This window comes from Stegostoma tigrinum, chromosome 19 (genome assembly GCF_030684315.1).
Source record: "Stegostoma tigrinum isolate sSteTig4 chromosome 19, sSteTig4.hap1, whole genome shotgun sequence".
Lineage (NCBI taxonomy): Eukaryota > Metazoa > Chordata > Chondrichthyes > Orectolobiformes > Stegostomatidae > Stegostoma > Stegostoma tigrinum.
In genome coordinates, this window is record NC_081372.1 from 38,625,277 (window position 1) to 38,649,514 (window position 24,238).

General features: G+C 44.0%; 1 protein-coding gene across 4 annotated transcripts in view; it reads right to left on the bottom strand.

The window, feature by feature from the left end:
• The window catches only part of LOC125461483 (cadherin-like protein 26), a 56,422-nt gene that overhangs the window by 22,064 nt on the left and 10,120 nt on the right, over positions 1 to 24,238 (bottom strand). For all 4 annotated transcript variants that reach the window (XM_059652632.1, XM_048550315.2, XM_048550314.2 and 1 more), the window contains exons 3-9: positions 22,022 to 22,150; positions 20,659 to 20,817; positions 16,582 to 16,729; positions 5,671 to 5,837; positions 5,101 to 5,232; positions 4,496 to 4,681; positions 1,362 to 1,633 (exon numbers count right to left, since the gene is read on the bottom strand). In XM_059652632.1, the coding sequence (XP_059508615.1) occupies positions 1,362 to 1,633; positions 4,496 to 4,681; positions 5,101 to 5,232; positions 5,671 to 5,837; positions 16,582 to 16,729; positions 20,659 to 20,817; positions 22,022 to 22,150 (1,193 nt within the window). The remainder of the gene's footprint in view (positions 1 to 1,361; positions 1,634 to 4,495; positions 4,682 to 5,100; positions 5,233 to 5,670; positions 5,838 to 16,581; positions 16,730 to 20,658; positions 20,818 to 22,021; positions 22,151 to 24,238) is intronic.

Below are 24,238 nucleotides of genomic sequence, written 5' to 3' on the forward strand. Positions count from 1 at the left end.
CATTATGTTCAGTTTTAGCCACCTTGCTATAGGAAAGATGTTATTAAACTGGAAAGAGTGCAAAATAAATTTACTAAGATGTTGCTTGGACTCAAGGGACTAAGTTACAGGGAGAGGTTGGACAAGCTAGGACTTTTTTCTTTATGGTGTAGGAGACTGAGGGAGATCTTATAGAAATTTATAAGATCATGAGAGGCACGGATAGGGTGAGTGCACTCAGTCTCTTGCCTAGTGATGTGGATCAAGGACTAGAGGGCATCAGTTTAATGCAAGAGATGAAAGAATACATGGGATCCTGGGGGGGGCAACTTTTTTTACATAGAGGGTGGCATGTATATGGATTGAGTTGCCAGGATAAGTAGTTGGGGCAGGCATATTAGTAACATTTAAAAGGCATTGGGACAAATACCTGGATAGGAAAGGTTGAGGAGGATATGGGCCAAGTGTAAAGAAATGGGGTTAGTGTGGATGGACATTTTGGTAGGCATGGACCAATTTGGGTTGAATGGCCTGTCTCCATCCTATAGGTCTCTATGACTCTATGACTAATTTTGTAGTTCTTGCTAATATTTAGGTGCTCATACAAAATTAGCCTACTATAACTCAATGCATTTTTTGAAGTGAGCTGATTTTCGTGACTTACCAGCTTAAAATTTATATGGACAACCAGCTTAGTGAATTCCAGCATTGCTGAAACTAAAGATCAATGGTTACATTGCAGATAGAACATGCTTATAGACTTCAAAGTAGTTCAAAATACATTTCAACCATTTATGTGGTTTTGACAAAGTTGAATGAGGAAGTGGAAGGCCTTGACAAGAAAAAAAACCGAATCGAGTCAGTGGGAAAGGGAAGGTATAGTGTGATGACTGATTCCACTGCTCCATACTCATTGATTTGCATACACATATATTTAGCATTCATGGAAAAGTTGGTAACAGCTAAATCATGTGACTTTTGGCTAGATTTTCAAAAGAGATAGTCATTCATAAAACAAATTATTGTCAGGACTACAATATTTGGTTCATCAAGTGCATTAATTTATCCATCCTTTCAACTACTGAGCTAATATTCAGCGGTCCCTATATCAGTTAGGTGACATTTCCACTGCTAACATATGGCTATTATTTAATTGTATATGGGAACCAATCTTTAAACTTCATTTGTGCATGAGCTGGGTACTGATACTGCCTGTGCAATACTTCATTGCTTTTATACAGGGAGGTAAGATTCCAAGGGTGTGACATTCTGTAGTCAAGAAATATAAATCCATAAAACCTATTCCAATCTCCAATGTGTTTACAACATCTTGAACACTGTAATTCTAATAAAATGTTGGTTTTATTTGCATCCTCACGTACCTGATATGGTTTTTAAATATATTATCAGGATCTGTGGCATTCATTCTCCCCAGTACAACTTCAGGTAAAAGACCTTCTTTACATTTGACGACCATTTCAGGTGGGTCAAAAACTGGTGGGTCATTTTCATCCAACACCTTGATAAATACTGTCATTATCTGTGATTCTGCAGTACTCATTTCACCATTTGTGCCTAGACAGGTAAATAATGGCTCTTCGTTTTCAACAGCAATCTGAAGCATTCCTTCATGACCATGCTCATAATCTAAATGCTGAAGAATTAATGCAGTGAAACAGTTTGATGCAATTTTCATAGTTTTGTACATATATTAAAGGTTAAGTACAGAATGCACACACAAGACATCCCTTCATTACTGAGAAGAACATTGGAGTATTGACAGTAGCATAGCAGAGGGTGAAGAGTCAGATGGTGATTATTAGTAGGGCCTTTTCTTTCCAGCAATGTCTCTTTCCTCAAAAAAAATTTACAATCAATGTAGCTTCCAAGAATTTAAGAAGAATAATCCTGATTCAACAGCAATTTGCTTTCATATTGTGGATTAAATGTGACAAATATCTCAAGGTACTTCACAGCAACGTAGCGAAGCAACACTAGACATAGAGCTGCAAAAGGGGGATAGAGTCATACCACATGTAACAGACACTTCAGCCCAACTCGTCCATGCCGACCAGACTTCCTAAACTGCGCTGGCCCAATTTTCCTGTATTTTGCCCATATCCCTCTAAACATTTCCTATCCATGTGCCTGTCCAAACGTCTTTTAAATGTTGTAATTGTACCTGCCTCTATCACTTTTTCTGGCAATGCATTTCATACGTGAACCACTTTCTGTGTGAAGAAGTTGGCCCTCAGGTGCCTTTTAAATCTTTCCCCTCTCACATTAAATGTTTGCTGTCTAGTTTTGAACTCCTCTACCGAAGGGAAAAAGACTTCGTCTATTCACCCTTTCCACACCCTTCATGATTTCATAAACTTCTATAAAATCACTGCCCAGCTTCCTACACTCCAGAGTAAAATATCCCAGCCTATCCAGCTTCTCCTTATAACTCAAACCTTCCAGTCTTGATAACTTATGGAGATCATAGAAGAAAATGACAAAAAGTTTGATATTTGGGACATCTTGAAGAAGCATCTTACGAGAGGAAAGAGAGGTGGAAAAGCAGAGATGTTTAGAAAGGGAATTTCAGAGCTTTGTGCCTCATCAGTCCTGCTTTCTCTGTCAAAATTGTTAACCACTGCAGGATTATTTTGGAATGTAAATGTAATCCCCATCTTATTTTCTTGACTGAAAACCATCATTTTTTCTCCTGTGTTTCCACAACTGTCACCTCTAATAACTGATGGCACATAAACATCGTTACTGCTAAGATTAAGACTATCTGCACAAATGTGAGGTGATGCATTTTGAGAAATCTAATGCAAGAGAGGAGTATACAGTATATAACAGAACTCTTAGTAGCATCAACATAAAAAGAGACCCAGGAGTATAGTTCCATAGTCTGCTGAAAGTGGCAACACATTTGCATAAGCTGGCCAAGATGGCATATGACATACTTCCCATCATCAGTCGAGGCATAGAGTATAAAAATTGGAAAATCATGTTGCAGCTGTTCAGAACTTTAGTTAGATCACATTTGGAATATTGTGTACAGTTCTGGTTACCAAACTACCAAAAGGATGTGGAGGCTTTTGAAAGGGAACAAAAATGGTTTTCTAGGATGTTGAGAAAAAGATAGTAGGAACTGCCAATGCTGGAGAATCTGAGAACAAGGCGTAGAGCTAGATGAACACAGCAGGCCAAGCAGCATCAGAGGAGCAGGAAGGCTGACGTTTCGGGTCTAGACCCTTCTTCAGAAATGGGGATTTGCTTTCCTGCTCCTCCGATGCTGCTGGGCCTGCTATGTTCATCCAGCTCTACACCTTGTTATCTCTTTACCAGGATATTGCCTGGTTTGGGGCATATGAACTGAGGAGAGTTTTGAAAAACTTGGTTTGTTTTCATTTGAACATCGAAAGATAATGGGCGATTTAAAAGAAGTTTACAGAATCCCGGGAGGCACAGATAGAATGGATAACCAGAGTCTTTTACCCAGGACAGAAATGTCAATTACTAAGGTGATAGGTTAAGGTAAAAGGGAGAAAAATTAAAGGAGATGAGTGTGGCAAGTTTTTGTTTTAAACAGAGGGTGGTAAGTGCCTGGAATGCACTACCAGAGGAGGTGGTACAAACAGATACAGTAGCAACATTTAAGAGGCATCTTGACAGATATATGAATGGGCAGGAAATAGAAGGATATGGACAGTGTAGCAGCAAAAGTGTTTCAAATTAGAAAGCCATCATGCGTCGGCACAGTCTCAGTGGGCCAAAGGTCCTGTTCCTGTGCTGCGTTGCTCTTTATTTTTGTTCTGTTCAACTGCCCCGGTTGTCTTTCTCCTTTCTCCTAATCTACAGGATCAAATATCCTATACAGTTCCATCTGTCTTGGCCCTGAATTACCATCTTTCTCTCATTTCTCTCCTGTCTCAACTCAAGTTGTCTCTGAGTTCATTCTATCTATGAGACCCAACTCGTGCTCCCTCGAACCTCTTCCGAATAGCTGCTACCAAGATTATTTCCTTTCCTAGCCCCCATGTCAGCAGGCATTGATAATAGCTGTCTCTCCTGAGGTATTTATCATCTTCCCTTCAAATCTGTCACCACGAATGTTGTGCTAAAACAAAACCCTGTCCCTGAAAACCTTCACCTCCAATCTCCCTTTCACTCCAAAGTACTTGGACTTGGTGTCACTTCTAAAATCTGTTTACTGGACCACAATGCTGGAATTCCTCAAGTTAGATTTCTGCCCATGTCATTGTGCCAAAAATCTAAAAGAACACTCGATTTGGCTCTTGCTGAGCATTGGCTCAGCTGAGATAAACAAAGAAGTTATGAAAGGGACAAATCTGACTATAACAGCTGATGAGGAAAGACAAGGAGGAATCCTGTCGTGGAACTGAGATGAGAGGAAGAGATAAGGGCAATGCTTAGGAAGTACAATGTCTTCAAAGTGCATTTTTCTTCTGAATAAGAAAAATGGCATATGATGGGAAGAGAGCTTAATTAAAATGCATACCTTTATCAGTAACAGAATCCCATTGTTTGTATCTGGTTCGGTTTCAATCTGGTAATTCTCCTTTTCATTCCCATGTATAATGGCATATTTTGCTTTCCAACCTGGGGTACCAGGTTGGTCTCCGTCACTCACCTTTACTTTTAGTATAACTGCCATAACGTTATTTTCAGACACAGTTGCTGAGGCCTGAAAATTAAAGATGAAACTTTATTTGATTTTAATGAACTGAAATAAGTTTATACCAATTGCTGTGATTTTATGGTTTCAACTTGAGATTTAAAACTTAAGCACAGAAAGCACCAATTCCAGTTTTGTATATACCTCCAAGATCATTCTGACATATATTTCTAAAGTGCTTGCATCATTGCAGTGCTCAGTAGTTTTATTTCATAACTTGTTAATCCCTGTTAAATAAGCAACAAAGTACATTGAGGAAATATGTTTATATAAATAAAAGCTATATCACATCTTAGAGTCATAGAATCATACCGTACAGAAGAGACACTTGAATCCATCAAGTCTGTACAGACATCTACACTGCATCTTGAAAATAATTGATTGAAAAAGTTAATACTCCCAAATTGCCCTTAACAAGCATTACTTACAGTGTGACTGGCAAAGAAAGGAGGGTTATTGTTTCTGTCTTCCACATTAATAGTTACTGTAGCAGTGGAGGAATGTTGAATTAGGAGACCATTGTCTCTTGCTCGAATGAGAAGTTTGTATGAGCTGATTTTCTAAAACCAAATGTCAGTAAAATTGTCGTTAATTAAACTGTTTCATATCTCACTTAATTTAGCAGAAAGAAATTTCTAACTTTCAAATTAACCAAGCTAAAGTAATTTCTAACAGTTTTGTTTTCAGTTATTCAGTAATGAGCAAATCTACTTTAAATACACTTAACATGTTGGCCTGGAAATTCTCCACAACTGTCACATTAGCATCAACTTGTAGACATCTAACAGTCCAGTCCTTGTCAAAGAAGTCACAGCATAGCCATGCAAGCATTGACCCTCAAGATGTCATCATGTTCCAAAGAGAATTTATGTTTCATAGAATATCACATCACACACAATTCCTTTCTATAAATTATAATATATTATTCATGACTTTGATTGGAGATTCTACAATCCAGCCCACATATTCAAAATAAATCCATAAAATATTTGCCACACCTGATAATCTAAGCAATTTTTAAGAGTAATTGTTCCATTTTCTTGATCAATTGCAAACATAGCTCCAGCTGGTGACTCCGGTTCAGAAACAAGATAGTACGAAATAATTGAATTGGGATGTTTTTTCTCATCTTTATCCATGGCTTCAATTTTAAAAACACATTGACCTAAACAAAAGACAAAGGATATCCAAATCTGTCACATCTGTCCCTAAACAATGATTAAGTTTCTTAAAACAAATCCGGATTTATTTAACTTGCTGCATAGCAAAATAAATGCATCATTAAATTTTACATTTCACATTTATGGCTCGAAACTTCTTGCACTGTGAGGGGAGATTGGAAATTCAGACAGAATGAAACATATCTTCAAGATTTTACATGTATTAATTTAAATTGACAAAACATTAATTTGAAAGTTGGTGAACTCTGAATTAAGTTGTTGAGATACCATCACTCAGCTTACACTACCACAGAATCTATTCTTTGGTGTGAAAAGTTCTGCCCCTCTAAGAAGTATAAATTTGTGGGGAAATAAAATGTTTAGAAAAAGCTTGTTGCCAAGAAAATGTGACAGAGGCATCAGAGATAATGGGAACTGCAGATGCTGGAGAATCCAAGACAACAAAATGTGAGGCTGGATGAACACAGCAGGCCAAGCAGCATCTCAGGAGCACAAAAGCTGACGTTTCGGGCCTAGACCCTTCATCAGAAAGGGGGATGGGGTGAGGATTCTGGAATAAATAGGGAGAGAGGGGGAGGCGGGCCGAAGATGGAGAGAAAAGAGGATAGGTGGAGAGAGTATAGGTGGGGAGGTAGGGAGGGGATAGGTCAGTCCAGGGAAGACGGACAGGTCAAGGAGGTGGGATGAGGTTAGTAGGTAGATGGGGGTGCGGCTTGGGGTGGGAGGAAGGGATGGGTGAGAGGAAGAACAGGTTAGGGAGGCGGAGACAGGTTGGACTGGTTTTGGGATGCAGTGAATCTCCCCTTCCCCAACTGCATCCCTAAACCAGCCCAGTTCGTCCCCTCCCCCCACTGCACCACACAACCAGCCCAGCTCTTCCACTCCACCCACTGCATCCCAAAACCAGTCCAACCTGTCTCTGCCTCTCTAACCTGTTCTTCCTCTCACCCATCCCTTCCTCCCACCCCAAGCCGCACCCCCATCTACCTATTAACCTCATCCCACCTCCTTGACCTGTCCGTCTTCCCTGGACTGACCTATCCCCTCCCTACCTCCCCACCTATACTCTCTCCACCTATCCTCTTTTCTCTCCATCCTCGGTCCGCCTCCCCCTCTCTCCCTATTTATTCCAGAACCCTCACCCCGTCCCCCTCTCTGATGAAGAGTCTAGGCCCGAAACGTCAGCTTTTGTGCTCCTGAGATGCTGCTTGGCCTGCTGTGTTCATCCAGCCTCACATTTTGTTGTCTATGACAGAGGCATGGTCAATTTACACTCTCTAGGCACTCGCCATTAGTCAGCTTTCCATCTAACTGCATAATGAATAAGAAAAGAGATGTTACATTAGGAAAGTAAGGAAGCAAATTCAAGTACAAAAAATAGATTAACAAACCTTGATAAAATAGTAATATTAAATAAAAAATATTTTAAAATCCTTTTCATTTGTAAATTATTGGAAACTGATCCACAACTCAAAATTTTTCCAGCCCCTGAAATATGGGGGATATAATGAGTTAGTTGGGAAAAAATGGCAAGTTTGGAAACATTAGATTATAGATATTGAGAGAAGAGATTTTGATTCTTCAACCAACATTGAACTATGAGGTCTGAATTTCATCAGGAGCAGTGAAATACCTATTTGAATGCACTTACTTGCACTATTTGCATGCCTAAGTAACTAATCTTGATTAATTTATATTCAGTGCTGAAATTTTATTGGCTAGGTTTTTTTGGCCAAGTGCGAGTTGCATGAATTTTTTTTGATGGACTGTTGCCACAAGTTCCAGTGAGATTGTTAGCCAAGCATGCCTCATTATCTGGGTACCCTAGCCCCTTGACATTCCTTACATCCAATTCTACTCAAATTTTTCAGATGACATTCGCCAAACGACTTGCCAGATATCCAACTGAAAGACCAACATCTCTGGCATCCACGCAATATTTGAAAGCCTGCTGTCCATCCAGACAACCACTGGCATTCTGACCCCACCTTGGTCAGTCAAGGATGGAGTTGGAAGATGTCAGATAAAGGAAAGTTAGTAACATGATTCTCCAATAGAAAAATGGAGGCCCTTATCGAAGGGATGTTACAAAGAAGGGGAGCCATCTTCCCAGAGATAAAACAGAGGAAAACATGCCACCAGATCCTGTCAACTTGATCACCATCCTCTTAACTGTGCACAGCAATGACTAGCAGTGCCCTAAAAATATCAATAACCACCACTTCCATTGGGATAAGTGCCACACTCTTTCCCTCTGCTACTTCACACTCATTGTAAGACCACAAGACCATAAGACATAGGAGTGGAAGTAAGGCCATTCGGCCCATCGAGTCCACTCTGCCATTTAAATCATGGCTGATGGGCATTTCAACTCCACTTCCCTGCACTCTCCATGTAGCCCTTGATTCCCTGTGAAATCAAGAATTTATCGATGAATGCCTTCAAGGCATTCAACGTCCCGGCCTCCACTGCACTCCGTGGCATTGAATTCCACAGGCCCACCACTCTCTAGCGAAAGAAATGTCTCCTCATTTCCATTTTAAATTTACCCCCTCTAATTCTAAGGTTGTGCCCACAGGTCCTAGTCTCCCCGCCAAACGGAAACAACTTCCCAGTGTCCACCCTTTCTAAACCATACATTAGCTTGTAAGTTTCTATTAGATCTCTATTAGTTTCTATTAGATCTCCCCTCAACCTTCAAAACTCGAATGAATATAGTTTTCAGCTGTTTCATCACTTTTTTATTTGGAAAAAATATACATTATTCATAGAATGTACAAAAAAAAACATTTATACACCTACACAGTCACGCAAGCCACTCCGGGTTACCCGGGGGTACGTATACCAACTAGAAGGCAAAAACAAAAAAGAAGGAAAAAAAAAACAAAGCAAAGAAAATACCCCGGCAGTCGTCACCCCGCACAGTCCCCGTTGGCCCCCTGACCAGTTGGGGAGGGCGCCAGCTGGGCCCAGTCACCAGATAGGGTTCTTTTCCCTTTTCTGGACGAGGGATTTCGTACGGTGGTCTTTCCCCACCGCGCCTTGGCGGCGGCTGCCCCAAGCTTTAGCGCATCCCTCAGCACGTAGTCCTGGACCTTGGAGTGCGCCAGTCTGCAACTCTCGGTCGGGGTCAGTTCTTTCAGCTGGCAGACCAGCAAGTTGCGGGCAGACGAAAGAGCGTCTTTCACCGCATTGATGGTCCTCCGCGCTCAGTTGATGTTGGTCTCGGTGTGCGTCCCGGGAAACAGCCCGTAGAGCACGGAGTCCCGCGTCACGGAGCTGCTCGGGACGAACCTCAATAAATACCACTGCATCCCGCTCCAGACCTCCTGCGCAAAGGCACACTCCAGAAGGAGGTGATCGACAGTCTCGTTTCCCCCGCAGCCACCTCGAGGGCAGCGTGCAGTGGCACAGTGATTCCGGGCGTGCATAAAGGATCTCACTGGCAGAGCCCCTCTCACCGCCAGCTAAGCAATGTCCTTGTGCTTGTTTGAAAGTTCTGGCGATGACGCATTCTGCCAAATGACTTTGGCAGTCTGCGTGGGGAACCACACGACGGGATCCACCCTCTCCTTTTCCCAAAGGGTCTCGAGGATACTACGTGCTGACCACTGCCTGACGGCCTTGTGGTCAAAGGTGTTTCCTTTCAAAAATTTCTCCACAAAGGACAGGTGGTACGGGACAGTCCAACTACTTGGAGCATTCTGCGGCAACGAGGCCAGGCCCATCCTTCGCAACACCAGGGACAGGTAGAACATCAGTAAGTAGTGACACTTGGTGTTTGCGTACTGAGGATCTACGCACAGCTTGATGCAGCCGCACACAAAGGTAGCCATCAGGGCGAGGGTGGTGTTTGGTACGCCCTTTCCCCCATTTTCCAGGTCTTTGTACATGGTGTCCCTGCGGACCCGGTCCATCCTCGACCCCCAAATGAAGTGGAAGATGGCCCGGGTGACCGCAGCGGCGCAGGTCCAGGTAATAGTCCAGGCCTGCGCCACATACAACAGTACCGAAAGCCCCTCACACCTGACAACCAGGTTCTTACCCGCGATGGAGAGGGACCGGAGCGTCCACCTGCCCAGCTTCCGCTTCAATTTGGCGATACGCTCCTCCCAAGTCTTAGTGCTCGCCCCAGCTCCACCAACCCAAACACCCAGCACCTTCAGGTAGTCTGTCCTGACGGTGAAGGGGGTGAAGGAGCGGTCGTCCCAGTTCCCGAAGAACATGACCTCGCTCTTACCCCTATTGACTTTGGCACCCGAAGCCAGTTCAAACTGGCCGCAGATGTCCAACAGCCTACTCACCGACCGACGATCGGTGCAGAAGACGGCGACATCATCCATGTACAGGGAGGTCTTGACCTGAAGGCCTCCACTGCCTGGGATAGTCACGCCCTTCAGGCTCACGTCGTTCCTGATGGATGCGGCAAAGGGCTCCACACAGCACACGAACAAGGCAGGAGAGAGTGGGCAGCCCTGCCTGACTCCAGATTTGACGGGAAAACTGTCTGATTCCCACCCGTTGATCGAGACTGCGCTAATGATGTTGGCGTAGAGCAGCCGGATCCAATTGCGGATGCCCTCCCCGAACCCCGATTTGGAGGGGACGTCTCTCATGTAAGCATGAGAGACCCTTTCGAAGGCCTTCTCCTGGTCCAGGCTGACAAGGCAGGTGTCCACCCGCCTGTCGTGCACGTAGGCAATTGTATCCCTGATGAGCGCGAGGCTCTCAGCGATCTCCCTGCCCAGCACAGCACAGGTTTGTTCAGGGTGAATCACCGACTCCAGGACAGATCTGACCCGGTTGGCTATGGCCTTGGCCAGGATTTTGTAGTCCACGTTCAAAAGTGAAATGAGACGCCAATTCTTAATTTCTTCCCTCTCCCCCTTCCTCTTGTAAATGAGGGTGATGATGCCTTTCCACATGGACTTGCATATTTCCCCTGCCCAAAGCGCACTATCGTACACCTCCAGCAGGTCCTGGCCGACCAGGTCCCACAGAGTGGAATACAGCTCGACAGCTGTCGCTCCCGGGAGTCCTATTTCTCTCCAAGGACTTGAGGGCTCTGGTCAGCTCGTCCAGGGATATCGGCCGGTCCAGCCACTCCCTCGTGCCGTTATCTAAGACCTCTGTGATAGACGACAGGAATGACTCGGAGGCCGTGCTGTCCGTGGGCTTTGTGTCGTACAGTCCGGCATAGAAGGATCTGCTGATCTTCGAAACATCGGGCCGAGACGACGTCACCGAGCCGTCTTCCTCCTTCAGCCGGCTAAGCACAGAGCTCTCTTTGTGCACCTTCTGAAAGAAGAAACGCAAGCACGTCTCGTCCTGCTCCACGGAGCGGAGCCCGGACCGGAAGTTTATCCTGGAGGCCTCCGCGGCGAAGAGCGAGGCTTGCTGGCCCCTCACCTCGCGGAGGTCCTCCATGACATCGACCCCCATCAACTGCAGAAGGAGCAGGTTCTGCACTCTTTTCTGGAGTCGCGACAGCTTTCCCCACCCCTCTCTTGCCTTCCGAACACCCTTGAGGACAAAGAACTTCTTGATGTTCTCCTTCACCGTCTCCCACCAGTCGCCCAGAGACTCAAAGAGGTGTTTCACAGTTCTCCAACCGGCGTACTCCCTCTTAAGCTCCTCGACGTTCTCTGGGGTCAACAGAGTCGAGTTGAGCTTCCACGTCCCCTTGCCGGCCGGCTGGTGGTCCTGTAAGTGACAGTCGGCCAGCAGGAGGCAGTGGTCAGAGAAGTACACTGGCTCGACGCCAATGGGCCTGACCAAGAACGCCTGTGACACAAACAGGAAGTCTATCCTTGAGTGAATAGAACCGGCTGGCCGCGACCAGGTGTACCTCTGCTGCGCTCCGTCTGCAGGGGTGCTGAAGACATCGAGCAGCTTGGCGTCCTTCACCGTGCCCATCAGGAATCTGGACGTGACGTCCAGTTGACTCCCCCCACCCACTGTCCCCACGCCCGATATTCCATCTGCATCGATGATGCAGTTGAATTCTCCGCCTAGGATGACCGGCCTGGACGTAACCAGCAGGGGTGGAAGCCGCTGCAGGATGGCCAACCACTCATTCCGTACCACTGGGGTGTACACGTTGATCAGCCTCAGTGGAGCGTTCCAGTAGGTGACGTCGGCCACTAGGAGGCGCCCCTCCACCACCTCCTGAACTTGAGAGATGGTGAAGTCGCGTCTCCGCAGCAGAATAGCCAGGCCCAAGCAGCGACAGTCGTTACCCCCTGGCCAGATCGAAGACCCACAGGTCCAGGCGCCGGACCATTTCCCGTACCTGCGGAGGTGGGGTATCCCACACTCCTGCAGAAACAGGAGGTCCGCCTTGATGGTGGTCAGCTAGGCCAACGTGGACACACATCTCGCGGTTGACTTCACGCTGCGCACATTAGTGCTCGCAACTCATACCCCCATTGTGGGCAGTGACCGCAGTATCCTCCCCAAGTCCAAGGTCCAGCCCCTCCATCTGTCCCTTCATGCCCATTGCCCGGGCTAACTGCTGGACGCTCTCCGGGCTCAGGAAACCATCCGTGCAGCCTTCCGGGTGGCATCCCCAGGTCGGGGGTGCGGAGGCAGGAGGGTCCGTCTCTGGGTCAGGCTGGGGACACACTGTTTCCTCCTTCCCGCCTCGAAGTTCCAGGGGGCCCTCCAGTGCCCCAGCAGCAGTTGACTGGGTGTCGGAGGGAGCCTCAGGACGCCTCCCGTCACCTGAAAGCGGTGTGCTGCTTTCCTTCCCCCTCGAGACCTTTAACTGCTGCTTTGGGTGGGCCCTCTCCGAATCCCCCTCGTCAGAGGAGCTCTTATAGCCCCCCTGTAGCTGCCTCTTCCCGCCTGATGGTTGCGGTTCCTGGGCGCGTCAACACACCTTCCTCCTTGCTTTCCCGGACTGTCATCCACTCCCCTGGGTCACCTGTCGCCTCCTCCATTGGCTCCGGGTTGTCGGGGGGGATCGGAGCCTGCAGGGGTGCTTTACTGGCCTCGGGCCCATCCTGCGGGGCTGGGCCCTCCTGCACAGCCTGGCCCTCCTGCACATTAGTGGGGTCCTTGCTGGGCCCTGGTGCCTTCCTCTCCTCCGGGGGGGCTGGCCCCGCATTTCCCCTGCCGGCGACCTGGGCGTAGGTGGTACCCCGCCGCGGGCATGCCCTATAGAAGTGGCCCGCTTCCCCGCAAAGGTTGCAGCTTCTCTCTCGTGGGCAATCCTTTGCAAGGTGTCCCTCCTCCCTGCAGTTCCTGCAGATGGTGGCTTTGCAGTCGGCCGCCATGTGACCTGACCTACCACAGGCATGGCAGACTTTAGGTTGCCCTGCATAGGTCAGGTAGCCCCTGCTCCCGCCGAGTGCGAAGCTGGACGGTGGGTGTGCGACATTCCCGTCTGCGCCCATCCTCAGCGTCACCTTGACCTGCCTCTTACTCTTCCAGATGCCAAAGGGGTCCACAATGTCAGTTAGGTCCCCTTCCACCTTCACATACCTTCCGAGGAAGGTCAGGACATCACCTGCTGGCACATGCGAGTTGTACATGTGTACAGTCACCATACGGCTCCTCTGCGCTGGCATCACGAACAGCGGGACAGCGGTCAATACAGAGAGGGGGCCCTCACCTCCTTTCTCCTTGAAAACCTCCAGGAAGCGCTCGCAAAGCTTGGCACTCCTGAAGGTCATGTCGTAAAAACCTCCTCCGGGGAAATACTGCAGGCAGTAAATGTCTGCAGCAGCGAACCCACAACAGTCCAACAGGACCCTCTTCACGAAGAAGGTGCGGTCCACAGGCGCACCTTCACCCACCTTCTTTACAGAAACACGGATGGTGTTCCGGACCCCCTGACCTGGGGCACGAGCACTTGCCGCAGCCATCGTTGCAGGTTGGCTGCTCCCCTGAACCAGCGTTAGGCCAAAGCCAGCATTAAGATCCACTGGTCGCAAGGGTGCACAGCCAGCCCAACGTCCTCCTTTCACCTCCAAGATAGCACTCTCCTCCTCAAGGTCCACAAGAGAGTGGGTCTTTATTGCGTTCGAGATGTAAGCTAGTTCACTGAGCTTGCCGGTTTGTTCCCAGATGTTTTGTCACCATTCTAGATAACGTCAACAGTGAGACTCCAATGAAGTGCTGGTGTTATGTCCTGCTTTCTATTTATGTGTTTATGTTTACTTGGGATAGTGATGTCATTTCCTGTGTTGATGTCATTTCCTGTGTTGGTGACACCAACCGGAGGCTCACTGATGATGTTACCTAGAATGGTGACGAAACGTCTGAAAACGAACCTTCCAGCTCAGCAAGCAAACTTACATCCAGAACCTCAACCTGAGCTATAAATCTTCTCAAAACTCTCTAATGAATACAATCCCAGGAACCTTAGCCGTTCATCGTACCATTGTATCCTTGCTACTACATCCACCTCCCAAAACGCATGCCATACCACTGTTGCTATTATCCATATTCCTTCACCCACTTGCCAAAACCTCATGCCACTAACCAAGCACGGCATCTGTACTGTCTCTCACTATCTTCCCACCACCTGCACCAGCACTAACAGCAACTTACTTTCACCTCACTCAATCCATCCTTTCGCTCATTCCAGGAGAAGAGAGCCCACAATGGGGCAGAAACAGCCTGAATGAATCTTGTTATGCCTGAAATTACACTGCTGAGTCTCTGCAAGGAAAGAATCTTTGATTATGCACCATAAGATTGGGACTGCTCCTTTGGGGATGTTGAGACATCCATGTCCCACAACCATGTCCCACACCATTCTGCATTCTACTGCAACACTCATAGTCAACTTTCAGTCAATCTCACTCATTGCCTATCATTTTAAGCATTGACTGCAACATCCTTTCTCTCTTTTGGCATGCATGGTTGTGAGCAATCGCTAAATGACAGGTGCCAATGATTGGGAATGAGAGGTCCATGTGACTGGTATCCACAGATTGTACCCTGATAATGTTGACGTTTTCTGCAGCCAGCAGGAAGCTGAAGTTGCCAGATAACTGCTCTAATTTCCGTGTTGAGATTTCTCAATGTCTAACTTGTTCAGCAAGTTTGGTAAGATAGGAAGCTGAATATTAGTGGGGTGAGTTGTGCTATAATGAAGCATTTAATAAGCTTTAACCCCTTAATTGACAACACGTCTAGTGAAAAACTTAACTCATCTCTTGGCAAAATCATGCAAGATGGAGTGAGATTCTCCTGACATCAAAATAGGCCTTGCATGACTTCTTATCTGATTCTGCTACAAATCTTGCAATATCCAAATTGCTCAACCACCTACAAAATTTCATCCGCTGTGTCCTACTCTCAATGGCACTGGAGAGAAACTGGATTGTACAATTCCCAAACTGTTATCAGACCAGTTACCAAGCAGCTACAAGTCACTGACTGTACCTCAGGGCACCGAGGACAGCAACCTCCAACCTTATAGGGCAACTCCATGGACAGCAACCAACTACATTCACTATCCGTAGATGGGCATTGCACACTCACCAGCCTCACCATTCCTCAAAACTCAACTCTGACTCACTTAGACTGCAGTTCTCCACTCCAATATTGCACTTTGGAGTGCACTAATACCTTTCATTGGAATGCTGATGTCAGGTATTTGCATTTTGTAGGCAGGCACAGTTACCCATCTCATTGGTTTGATCAAGATGCATCACTGGGCTTCTCAGTTGCTCTCTCAGCATTCACTCACTGTTTCACTCAGAATTTAAATACTCACAGCACTTCTGTAATCACCTGATAATGGGAACTGCAGATGCTGGAGAATCCAAGATAACAAAGTGTGAAGCTGGATGAACACATCAGGCCAAGCAGCATCTCAGGAGCACAAAAGCTGACGTTTCGGGCCTAGACCCGAAACGTCAGCTTTTGTGCTCCTGAGATGCTGCTTGGCCTGCTGTGTTCATCCAGCTTCACACTTTGTTATCTGTAATCACCTTACTGTTTTAGCACAAACATATAGCCAGGCAGGCTGTCATGGTCATCAGATATAATCAGTAATGGGTGTGGACATATACACTGTTAGGAGCCATGCTATTTCAATATCAAGTCTTCTATATGTGCTAGCAGTGTATGCAGTAAACACACCAAACATCCTTCAGCCAAATGACCAGGCCTCAAAGTCTGAAAGGAGTAGTCCTCACTCATGTCAAGGTCTTGTCATCAGTCGGGGATCCCATCACATTCAGTCAAGGACATTTTCAGATCTCAGTCTACGGGCTTGGACACAGTCAATCAGCCGCTTGGGGCCTCCATGTTAGGGATTCTGTATAACTGCAACGGACCACTGCAGTCCTGCCGGTCCATTCCATCCAGTCTGGAGATTAGCAGTATGTCAATTGGGGACTTGCAAAGAGATCTGATAGGAGTCCAGTTGCTCATCAGTTTGGGCTGTCCACCCATATTAGCCAGGGAGATGGGCCATAAAGTGTCCTGGGATCTGTTCACTGAATGGCGTAGTGGGTTGTCAGGGGCAACTGCTGCTATAGGGAAGCTTGGGAAGCTGCTTGTGCAGATTGGAGGGGCATACTGGGATGCAGAGAGAATAATAATTGTGCAGGAAAGCAATTCCACCTATAAGGTTGCGCGAATGCGATACATCAAAGAACATGGGGTTATCATGGTACAGATTCCACCGCCTGGCCCATTTGTCATGGTATTTTTCTTCACCTCAATAATCCTGAATTTAAATAAAAATAGGTTAGAGGAACTATTTACCTGGAGCAGTGGACTCCGAAACCTGGACATGGTAAATATCATTGGAGAACACAGGGGGATTGTCATTGATATCTTTTACTTTGATCTGGTAAATCAGTGACGAGTCCAAAATATTTCCAGTGCGTTTTTGCAAAGCGTCAACTGTTAACTGTATGTAAGCATATAAGCATTGGGATTTTAGAATGCAACCATTCAAAACAATGTGATGGAAATAACAAACTTAACAGATAGTAATAAAATGTGACAAAATCACAAAACCTCTCTTTAAATATTATGGTAGAAAAAGTATACCTCCAAATTGCAAAATGCTCTCTGGTACAGGTCTGCAGCCATTAGAGGGATCCTTATTCATGTTTCATAATGTTATGCCTAGAGACCCACAGGATATCTATTCATTTAACTAGTTTTCTTGAAGATGTTTGGAGTTGATTGGATTTGGCAAACATGCTGCATAAAGATGTTGAAGCTAAACTAAAATTCTATGATTTGTGATGAGACATGAAAAATGCCACTTTCATCAGGTGCTGAAAAGCTCCCAGAATTGTGAAACATATATCATTTCCTCTTTGCTTGAATGTTAGCTTTTGTCTTACTATGCTCCACTGATCCACTTTTATGATACGCTCCAAAGTTAAAGGTGCTAAACAAATACAAATTGATGATTACTCTTTCTAGGCTAGAGTTCCCACTGTACGAAACAATCTCAAAAATGAACGTATGAATATATACAACAGTGCTACTGTTGTTATAAATATAGCATAGAGGAAATTGTTGCTTAGATTCTGAGTAAGCAGAATTGCAACTGCTACAACATAATAAGAAGTTGTCAAGTCTCAAATTGCCTGATGTATTAAAGTGTAAGAAAAAGCTTTTCTTTTAAATGAATTACCACAATTAGTAGTTCCAAAGTGAAACTGATAGAGGTAATAAATATAACTGAAAATAGCAATTCATGGATTTGTGATAAAAATATTCATTTTTGCTGAGGTTTGGTTAGATCTTATAAAGTCTGTCAATATGCAGAAGTCAAACCAGATCACAGGTCTTTACTTTGTTCATAATTGTTTTTGTTTTCTATTTGCTGGGAAACAAATTTGAGAGGACACTTACAAATTCCAGGTGTACACAGACTAACAGCTTGTGTTGGGCTTTGTGCTTCAGAGATATACAAAGATGGTCGTATATATTCAACAACTCTCTTGACAATGCCTTTTAAAATGTCCGTCTTTATGCTTACAGCTTTTTACTCCAGCTTAGGTCACATTTCTCTTTAACTATTGCTATTTGAGATTTACTGTATGTGAGCTGAAACAAGATGGTCAGGTGTTGTTGAGTTAGCTATCTTGAAGTTCAATTACTTCACTAACTATTTACAAGGTTTCATGACCATGGGCTTACACATATAGTCTGGGTTCTGTCCTAACTGATGTTGCTGCACATTATACACATCTGACTAAAAACAAACAAGCTGGGCATGACAGTTGGTCAGGCAGCAGCCGTAGAGAGAAAGCAAGCTAATGTTCTGAGTCTAGATGACTCTTGCTTAGAGCTGCTCATACATATCTGACTCTATTACATGGAGCGGGTGACTGAACGCAAGACAGGTACCTTTAAGCTGGAATGTCTCATGCTGTGACGTCATGTGACCATCTTAAAGGCACAGTGATTGTGTGGCCTGGAACCTGTGATATCGTGAAATAGTAACCACACCCACAGACCTGGCCAGCAGCAGTGAGCAGAGCGAACAGTCAACAGAAATTCTTATTCAAACACTAAGCAATTAAATATCCACATGACAAGAAGGGTTGGGGGTTATATGGGAAGGACATTCCAGGCCATCTTGGTAAGATGAGAGGTAGAAATGATTCTTTTCAGGACCCTCTGCCAAATGGACACCACCTGCCAACAACATTACCTAATGTGTTCTACTGATCCTGTTCCACTCCCACTTCCCATTGCACCCTTGTTTAGCACTGGTCCCACGGCCCTGATTTATTTGGTTGCACGGCTCCATCTTTTACATTCTCAGCAGTGACTGCTGCTCCCACCTTGGACGCGATGCTGTTGGTCATCGGCTCTTGGAAGCAAGTCTTCCTTCCTGATGAAGGTGCAGAATTCTTGCCCCACTCCATGAAACAGATTAACAGCCATTATGTTGTTCGGCCCAACTGAAGCAAGGGGACATGGGCTAGCCCCTGACTTTCAAACTGACAGAGCTCACACCTTCAAATAAAATTCAGCCATGAAACTTGGTTGCAGTGTTGTGAATGTGATCAATGGCTGATTGTTTGCAAATGATCCCCCACAAAGCTTATAATAATGAGAAATATTGGTAGGCCTGCTAGTCCATTAAAGGGACTATTCAGCAAAAAAATCACTCGAGGGCAAGTGGTGACCTACATAAAAGAGATAATCAAACATCTTTAGCAGCGTTTGTATAATTTTAGTATGGAGATAATTCAACAGTTTTTTTAATTTCTGACACTCTTTTAGATGCTGAAAAATGTAATGTGGTTCTAGCGTAATGACCGAAAATGTGGACTTGGCTCTTTTAAATAACTTTTAACAATTACCTCCATGTGCAAATGTGAGCCATATCCTGATCAACCACCATGTAACTTCAGTGGTAAGTATGTGGAACCAATAAATAACTGTTTAAAAACACCATCTTTTTTAGACCATTTTTTTCTGGGGATTGAAAGACTTTTTTTCTGACATTATAACTGACAATGATGGCAGACTCTGTGAAAATTTAATCCCTTATATTGGATACCTAAAATACTGTGCATATTGACCTGGAAGAAAGCTAATCAGGTGTAGCTGGCAGCCACAGGTAGCTTTAAAAAATTACCCTTTAAGATATAATTAGCGAGAAAAATCAGATTTTGCCAGGTTGGGCACTGCAGGCTATGGCGGAGAACTTCAAATTTTCTTGTATGGTCAGGAGTGTCCCTGAATAAGGCAACAAATAATTAGGAAAGCTACTAGAATTTTTTTTTCTTTTGAAAATTGTACGCAAAAGTAGGGAGGTTATGTTTCAGTCATCCAGGATATTAGTGAGACTACATCTGGAGCTCTGAGTTCAATAATGGTCTTATCCAAGGAAGGACAGAAATGCATTGGAGGCAGTTTCAAGAAAGTTTTCTAGATTTATACTTGGAATTGGTGGTATCTCTTATGAGAAAAGGTTGAACAAACTAGGCTTATATCCACGGGAGTTCAGCAGATTAAGAGGTAACATTAAGACAAGATGGGCATGGAAAGGTTCTTTCCTCTTGTGGTGGAGTTCCAAATTAGGGGCAACAGTTTCAAGAAAAGGGGTTATCTTCTTTTGACAGAGATGAGGAAGCTTCCTTTTTTCCTCAAAGCGGTGTGTGGACTTTTTACATTAGATAGCAGTGGTGGATCCTCTGTTGAATATTTTCAAGGCAAAAATAAAAAAGATTCCTGTAAGGCGAGAAAACCAAACATAATTGCAAGTAGATGGGAATGTGGTATTTGAAACGCAGTCAGATAAGACATAATATTATCAAATGGTAGAGCACATCAGAGGGATGAAATCAGCTACATCTGCTTATATTTCATATGTTCATATTTTTGCAGGATGTTTGCTCTTGGGGAAGAGTCTAGGACAAGGGCTCATGGTTTAAACAAGGAGTTGCCCATTTAAGGCAGGGACACAGAAAAGTATTTTCTCTCAGACGTGCTGAGTCCTTGGAATTCTTTTCTTTAAACAGTGGGGTGGAGAAGTTTCCGATGATTTTTATAACAGATGTAAATAAATTCTTGGTAAGAAATTTCATGAAAACTTACTGGAGTATTTGAGAATGTTGAGATTACAATCATATCAGTCGTGATCTTAGCAAACAGCAAGGATACAAGGGATTGAGTGACCTGCTCCTTCTGCTAACTTGTATGCTTGTATTTCAAATTGTTTCCCATTTCAAATGCTTTCTTATTGTAAAAAGACATTGAACAGCTACAGAACTGTACAGAAATTCCAAGTGTCTGATGAGAACCAATTTTAGAGAAATGTTAAATGAATTTAACTATTAAGTGGAAAACAAAAATGCTTACCTTAAATATTGAGGTTGTTTCCCGATCAACTTTACGATTAACATATAAGTTTCCGTTGTTCTTGTTTATTTCAAATAAGCCACGTTCCGGATCTTGATCAACTCCAGGACCCATAATTTTATACCACAATGAATAGTTTTGTGTTTTGTCATTTTGAAGCTAGAAAAGGAACAACTCTGTAATAACCAGATGATGCGTAGCCCCCGAAAATTAGGAGGAATCTGGGAGGTTGGGGGTTTGGGTTGGTGTCAGCAGTGACAGCTTCTGCACAGATGACAGTGCACATTCTAATACTCAAGAGTAAATATTAATATTGTGTTTAGTCACATCACTAGCATGGTACCCATGTATATTTAATAAAACAGTACAGTCAGATAATAATTTAAGCACTAGCTTTAACTATTTATTTTTAAATACTTATAACAGGATTGTCTGACTTGCAGTTTCAGCATTGCACTCCAATCACACAGACAAAGGATTTTTGAAATCTGTTGTGATAATTTGATAGTTTGGTTGAGCATTTCCTGAGTATTGCTATGAAGAGCGATATGCTGTTGAAGCTTTTTGTCTTGCATTCATCAGGTCAGTTATTTTGTTATTTGTTTAGCCAATGTGGGCATCACTAGAATGGACAAACATTTTTTGCTCCTCTTTAATAGCCCAACAGGCAGTTAGCACCCAATAACTTTGCTGTAGGTTTGAAGTTACATGTCGGCCAAACCAGGTAAGGATGGTAGATTTCCCTTCTTAAAGAATACAAGCGAATCGGGTGAGTTTTTAAGACAATCAACAGTAAGTACTCAGTCACCATTAGGTCAGCTTTTTATTTTGTTTGTTTTATTGAAATTAAATGTCACCAGCTGCTATAGTGGAATTTGAACCCATGCCTCCATAAGAATAACCTGAGGTTCTAGCTTACTAGCCAGTCACACAAACACTACATCACTACCTCCTCAGATTAAAAAAATGCTATACTTCAAAGAAAACAATAATTTATATTTCATGAGAAAGGGGATGGGGGGTGTTGGTTTCAGAGTGGATTTTTTTTAGTAAAGTTCCATTAAAATAATTGGAATTATTAGACAGAAAATCCTGTGGTACTGTTAACCGCCATGTTTGAATTTTCTACTAGGAACACATGATTGGGTAATTTTTGGTAAATTTTAACTCAATTTCAAGATTATGTTGATTTTTATTAATTTTAATGGTGCATACTTCCAAATATTTTCTAAATTCTTGGGAATTTCTCTCTCTAACACTCAATTTTGATTGTGGGGTTGGTCAGATGTTTCCCCACAATGGAATATTAAGGCAGATCTGACACTAATTTACCATTAATTCCATTTCAAATTGTGTTACTTACCTGGGCAACAAATTTAGGGAATGGACCTTCATCTTCTTCTGTAATTTCAAATGTGGCTAGAACCCATGCTCGTTTGCAACGTCGTAGTTGATGTGGTTTCAATTCCTTTGAATTTCCCAATCTCAGGCCCTGCAATGTATTTTCAATGATTTTTGTTTGATATTGTTTTTGTGTATTTTTTCTATTGTGTTTTGTAGCTGCTGTCCTTTACTAGAAGTATTCCTTTTTGCAGGCAGAGAAACATTCCTTAGCTGTCATCAGGGCTGCTCAATCACAAGTGGGTCGGATGTCCCTTCTGACAAATGTGATGAATTCTAGCATTTCACCCAGTACCTAGCATTGATTGTTTCATTCACACTGGCTTCATAATACCTACTGATGAAACTTGGACACTTCACAAAAAAAATACTAAGTCATTATCAAAATGGGGAATTGAATCCTGACTGTCTGGTAGGTAACCTAGATCCTCAGTCTCCAGCTACAATACCAGAGACAGGTACAAACACAAGATAACACGCAGTTATGCAAAAGAAAAACCACCATGCTTGAGTATGATTATGAATGGGCTCTGAATTTTGAAAGTCCAACATTTAAATAGTACACCAGTAGTCTCATGAATTGTATTAAAACATTATAATATGTTGAGGCATAAATATCCTATGCAGAAGAACATTAGAAATGGTTTTCAGCCCTGTGCTGCCCATCATTGAGTTACCAATCAAAGTGTTAAAAAGCCTTTAGAGTCTTCTGGTACTTAGTAGGGAAGACTTTATTGTACTTCCCTTTGCACTAACCTTTCCTAACAGCCTGAAAGCTGTTCCTTCTGATAACCACTTCATATGTCCTGATCCACTGTGGGAGTGGGTGTACACAGGATTGACTTGCCCTTTTTCAAACCGCTCTCATGTCAACCTTTCTATTCATCTTGTAAGGAAAGATTGACGAAAGCTTGAAACTAGGATTTGTTGAAGACTTAACACCAACTCAATATATTGACATCTTGTGAGGAGACAGCCCAATTCATCTTCGGTAGGGAGTACATGATGGAAGCGGGGTAGCAGGGTTGCGGACCCTGCTGGGTGCCATTGTGCTGAAGTATGGACCCTAAACCCAAACGCATTTAAAGGACAGATCAGCAATTGCCAGGGATGTACTTTTAACTCTCTTTTACTGAGGCTCAGTCAGTAGGAAGGACTGTTCTAGAATTTTGGCAGATTGTAATGCCAGCAAAGAAAAAGGGCAGATGAATCACTGACTCATGTGCAACATCAGTTGTTGCAATGCAATGTAAACAGAAGTTGCTGGAAAAGCATTGTAGCTCTGGCAGTGTGTGTGAAGAGAAATCATAGTTAACGTTTCGGGTCCAGTGACACTTCCTCAGAAGAAGCTGAGACAGCGACCCGAAACGTTAACTCTGACTTCTCTTCACAGTTTTTGCCAGACCTGCTGAGCTTTTCCAGCAACTTCTGTTTTCTTTTCTGATTTACAGCATCCGAAGTTTTTTCAGGTGTTGCAGCACCCTCTGTTTGTGAACTGACCAAGAAATGGATTAGATGGAGCACGGAAGAGAAGCTCTGCAAGAGTCAAATAAGGCAGAGGGAAATCTGTAGACCTTTGATGGAGATGCCAACAGGAGAAGGCTGATATACATGCACTAGATTTTTGGGACATCCGCAGACCTGCCAAACAGTCTCCTTGTCACTGTGAAGATGTATGAAGAAACCTGTCTCCAATATGGTAGAAATTGTGACAAAGAACTTGGACCACATGCTTTCTTCTGTGGAAATGGCGGCCAGCCGATGGCTGCATTGAGAAATGTAAAGACGAAAGTCTTTAGTAGCCATTGTCTCAGCTTCTTCTGAAGCACAATAAAAAGTTATATAATATTTCAATGCTGCAGTGGAAATTTAAACAGAGATTGCAAAATCCATTCATGGTGTCATTAGGATGAGATTGCTCCCATTTTGCATGCAGATCTCTGCCCATTTGTGATCCTAGGTCCTTGCTGCATTTTAGTAATCTGTCTTCTAACTGATTACTAGGATTACTGATGGGCAGTGGTGCTATGGAGCATGAACCCACCATTCTCTTTCAAGATGACTTATGTTCCTATCAGTGCCTTACCCGAAGACCCATGCTGCGGTCTCTTGACCAGTCATGCCAGACTGCTATTTCCCATCCTGAAGTGGTACTTATTTTCATATCATCTTTGTAGTG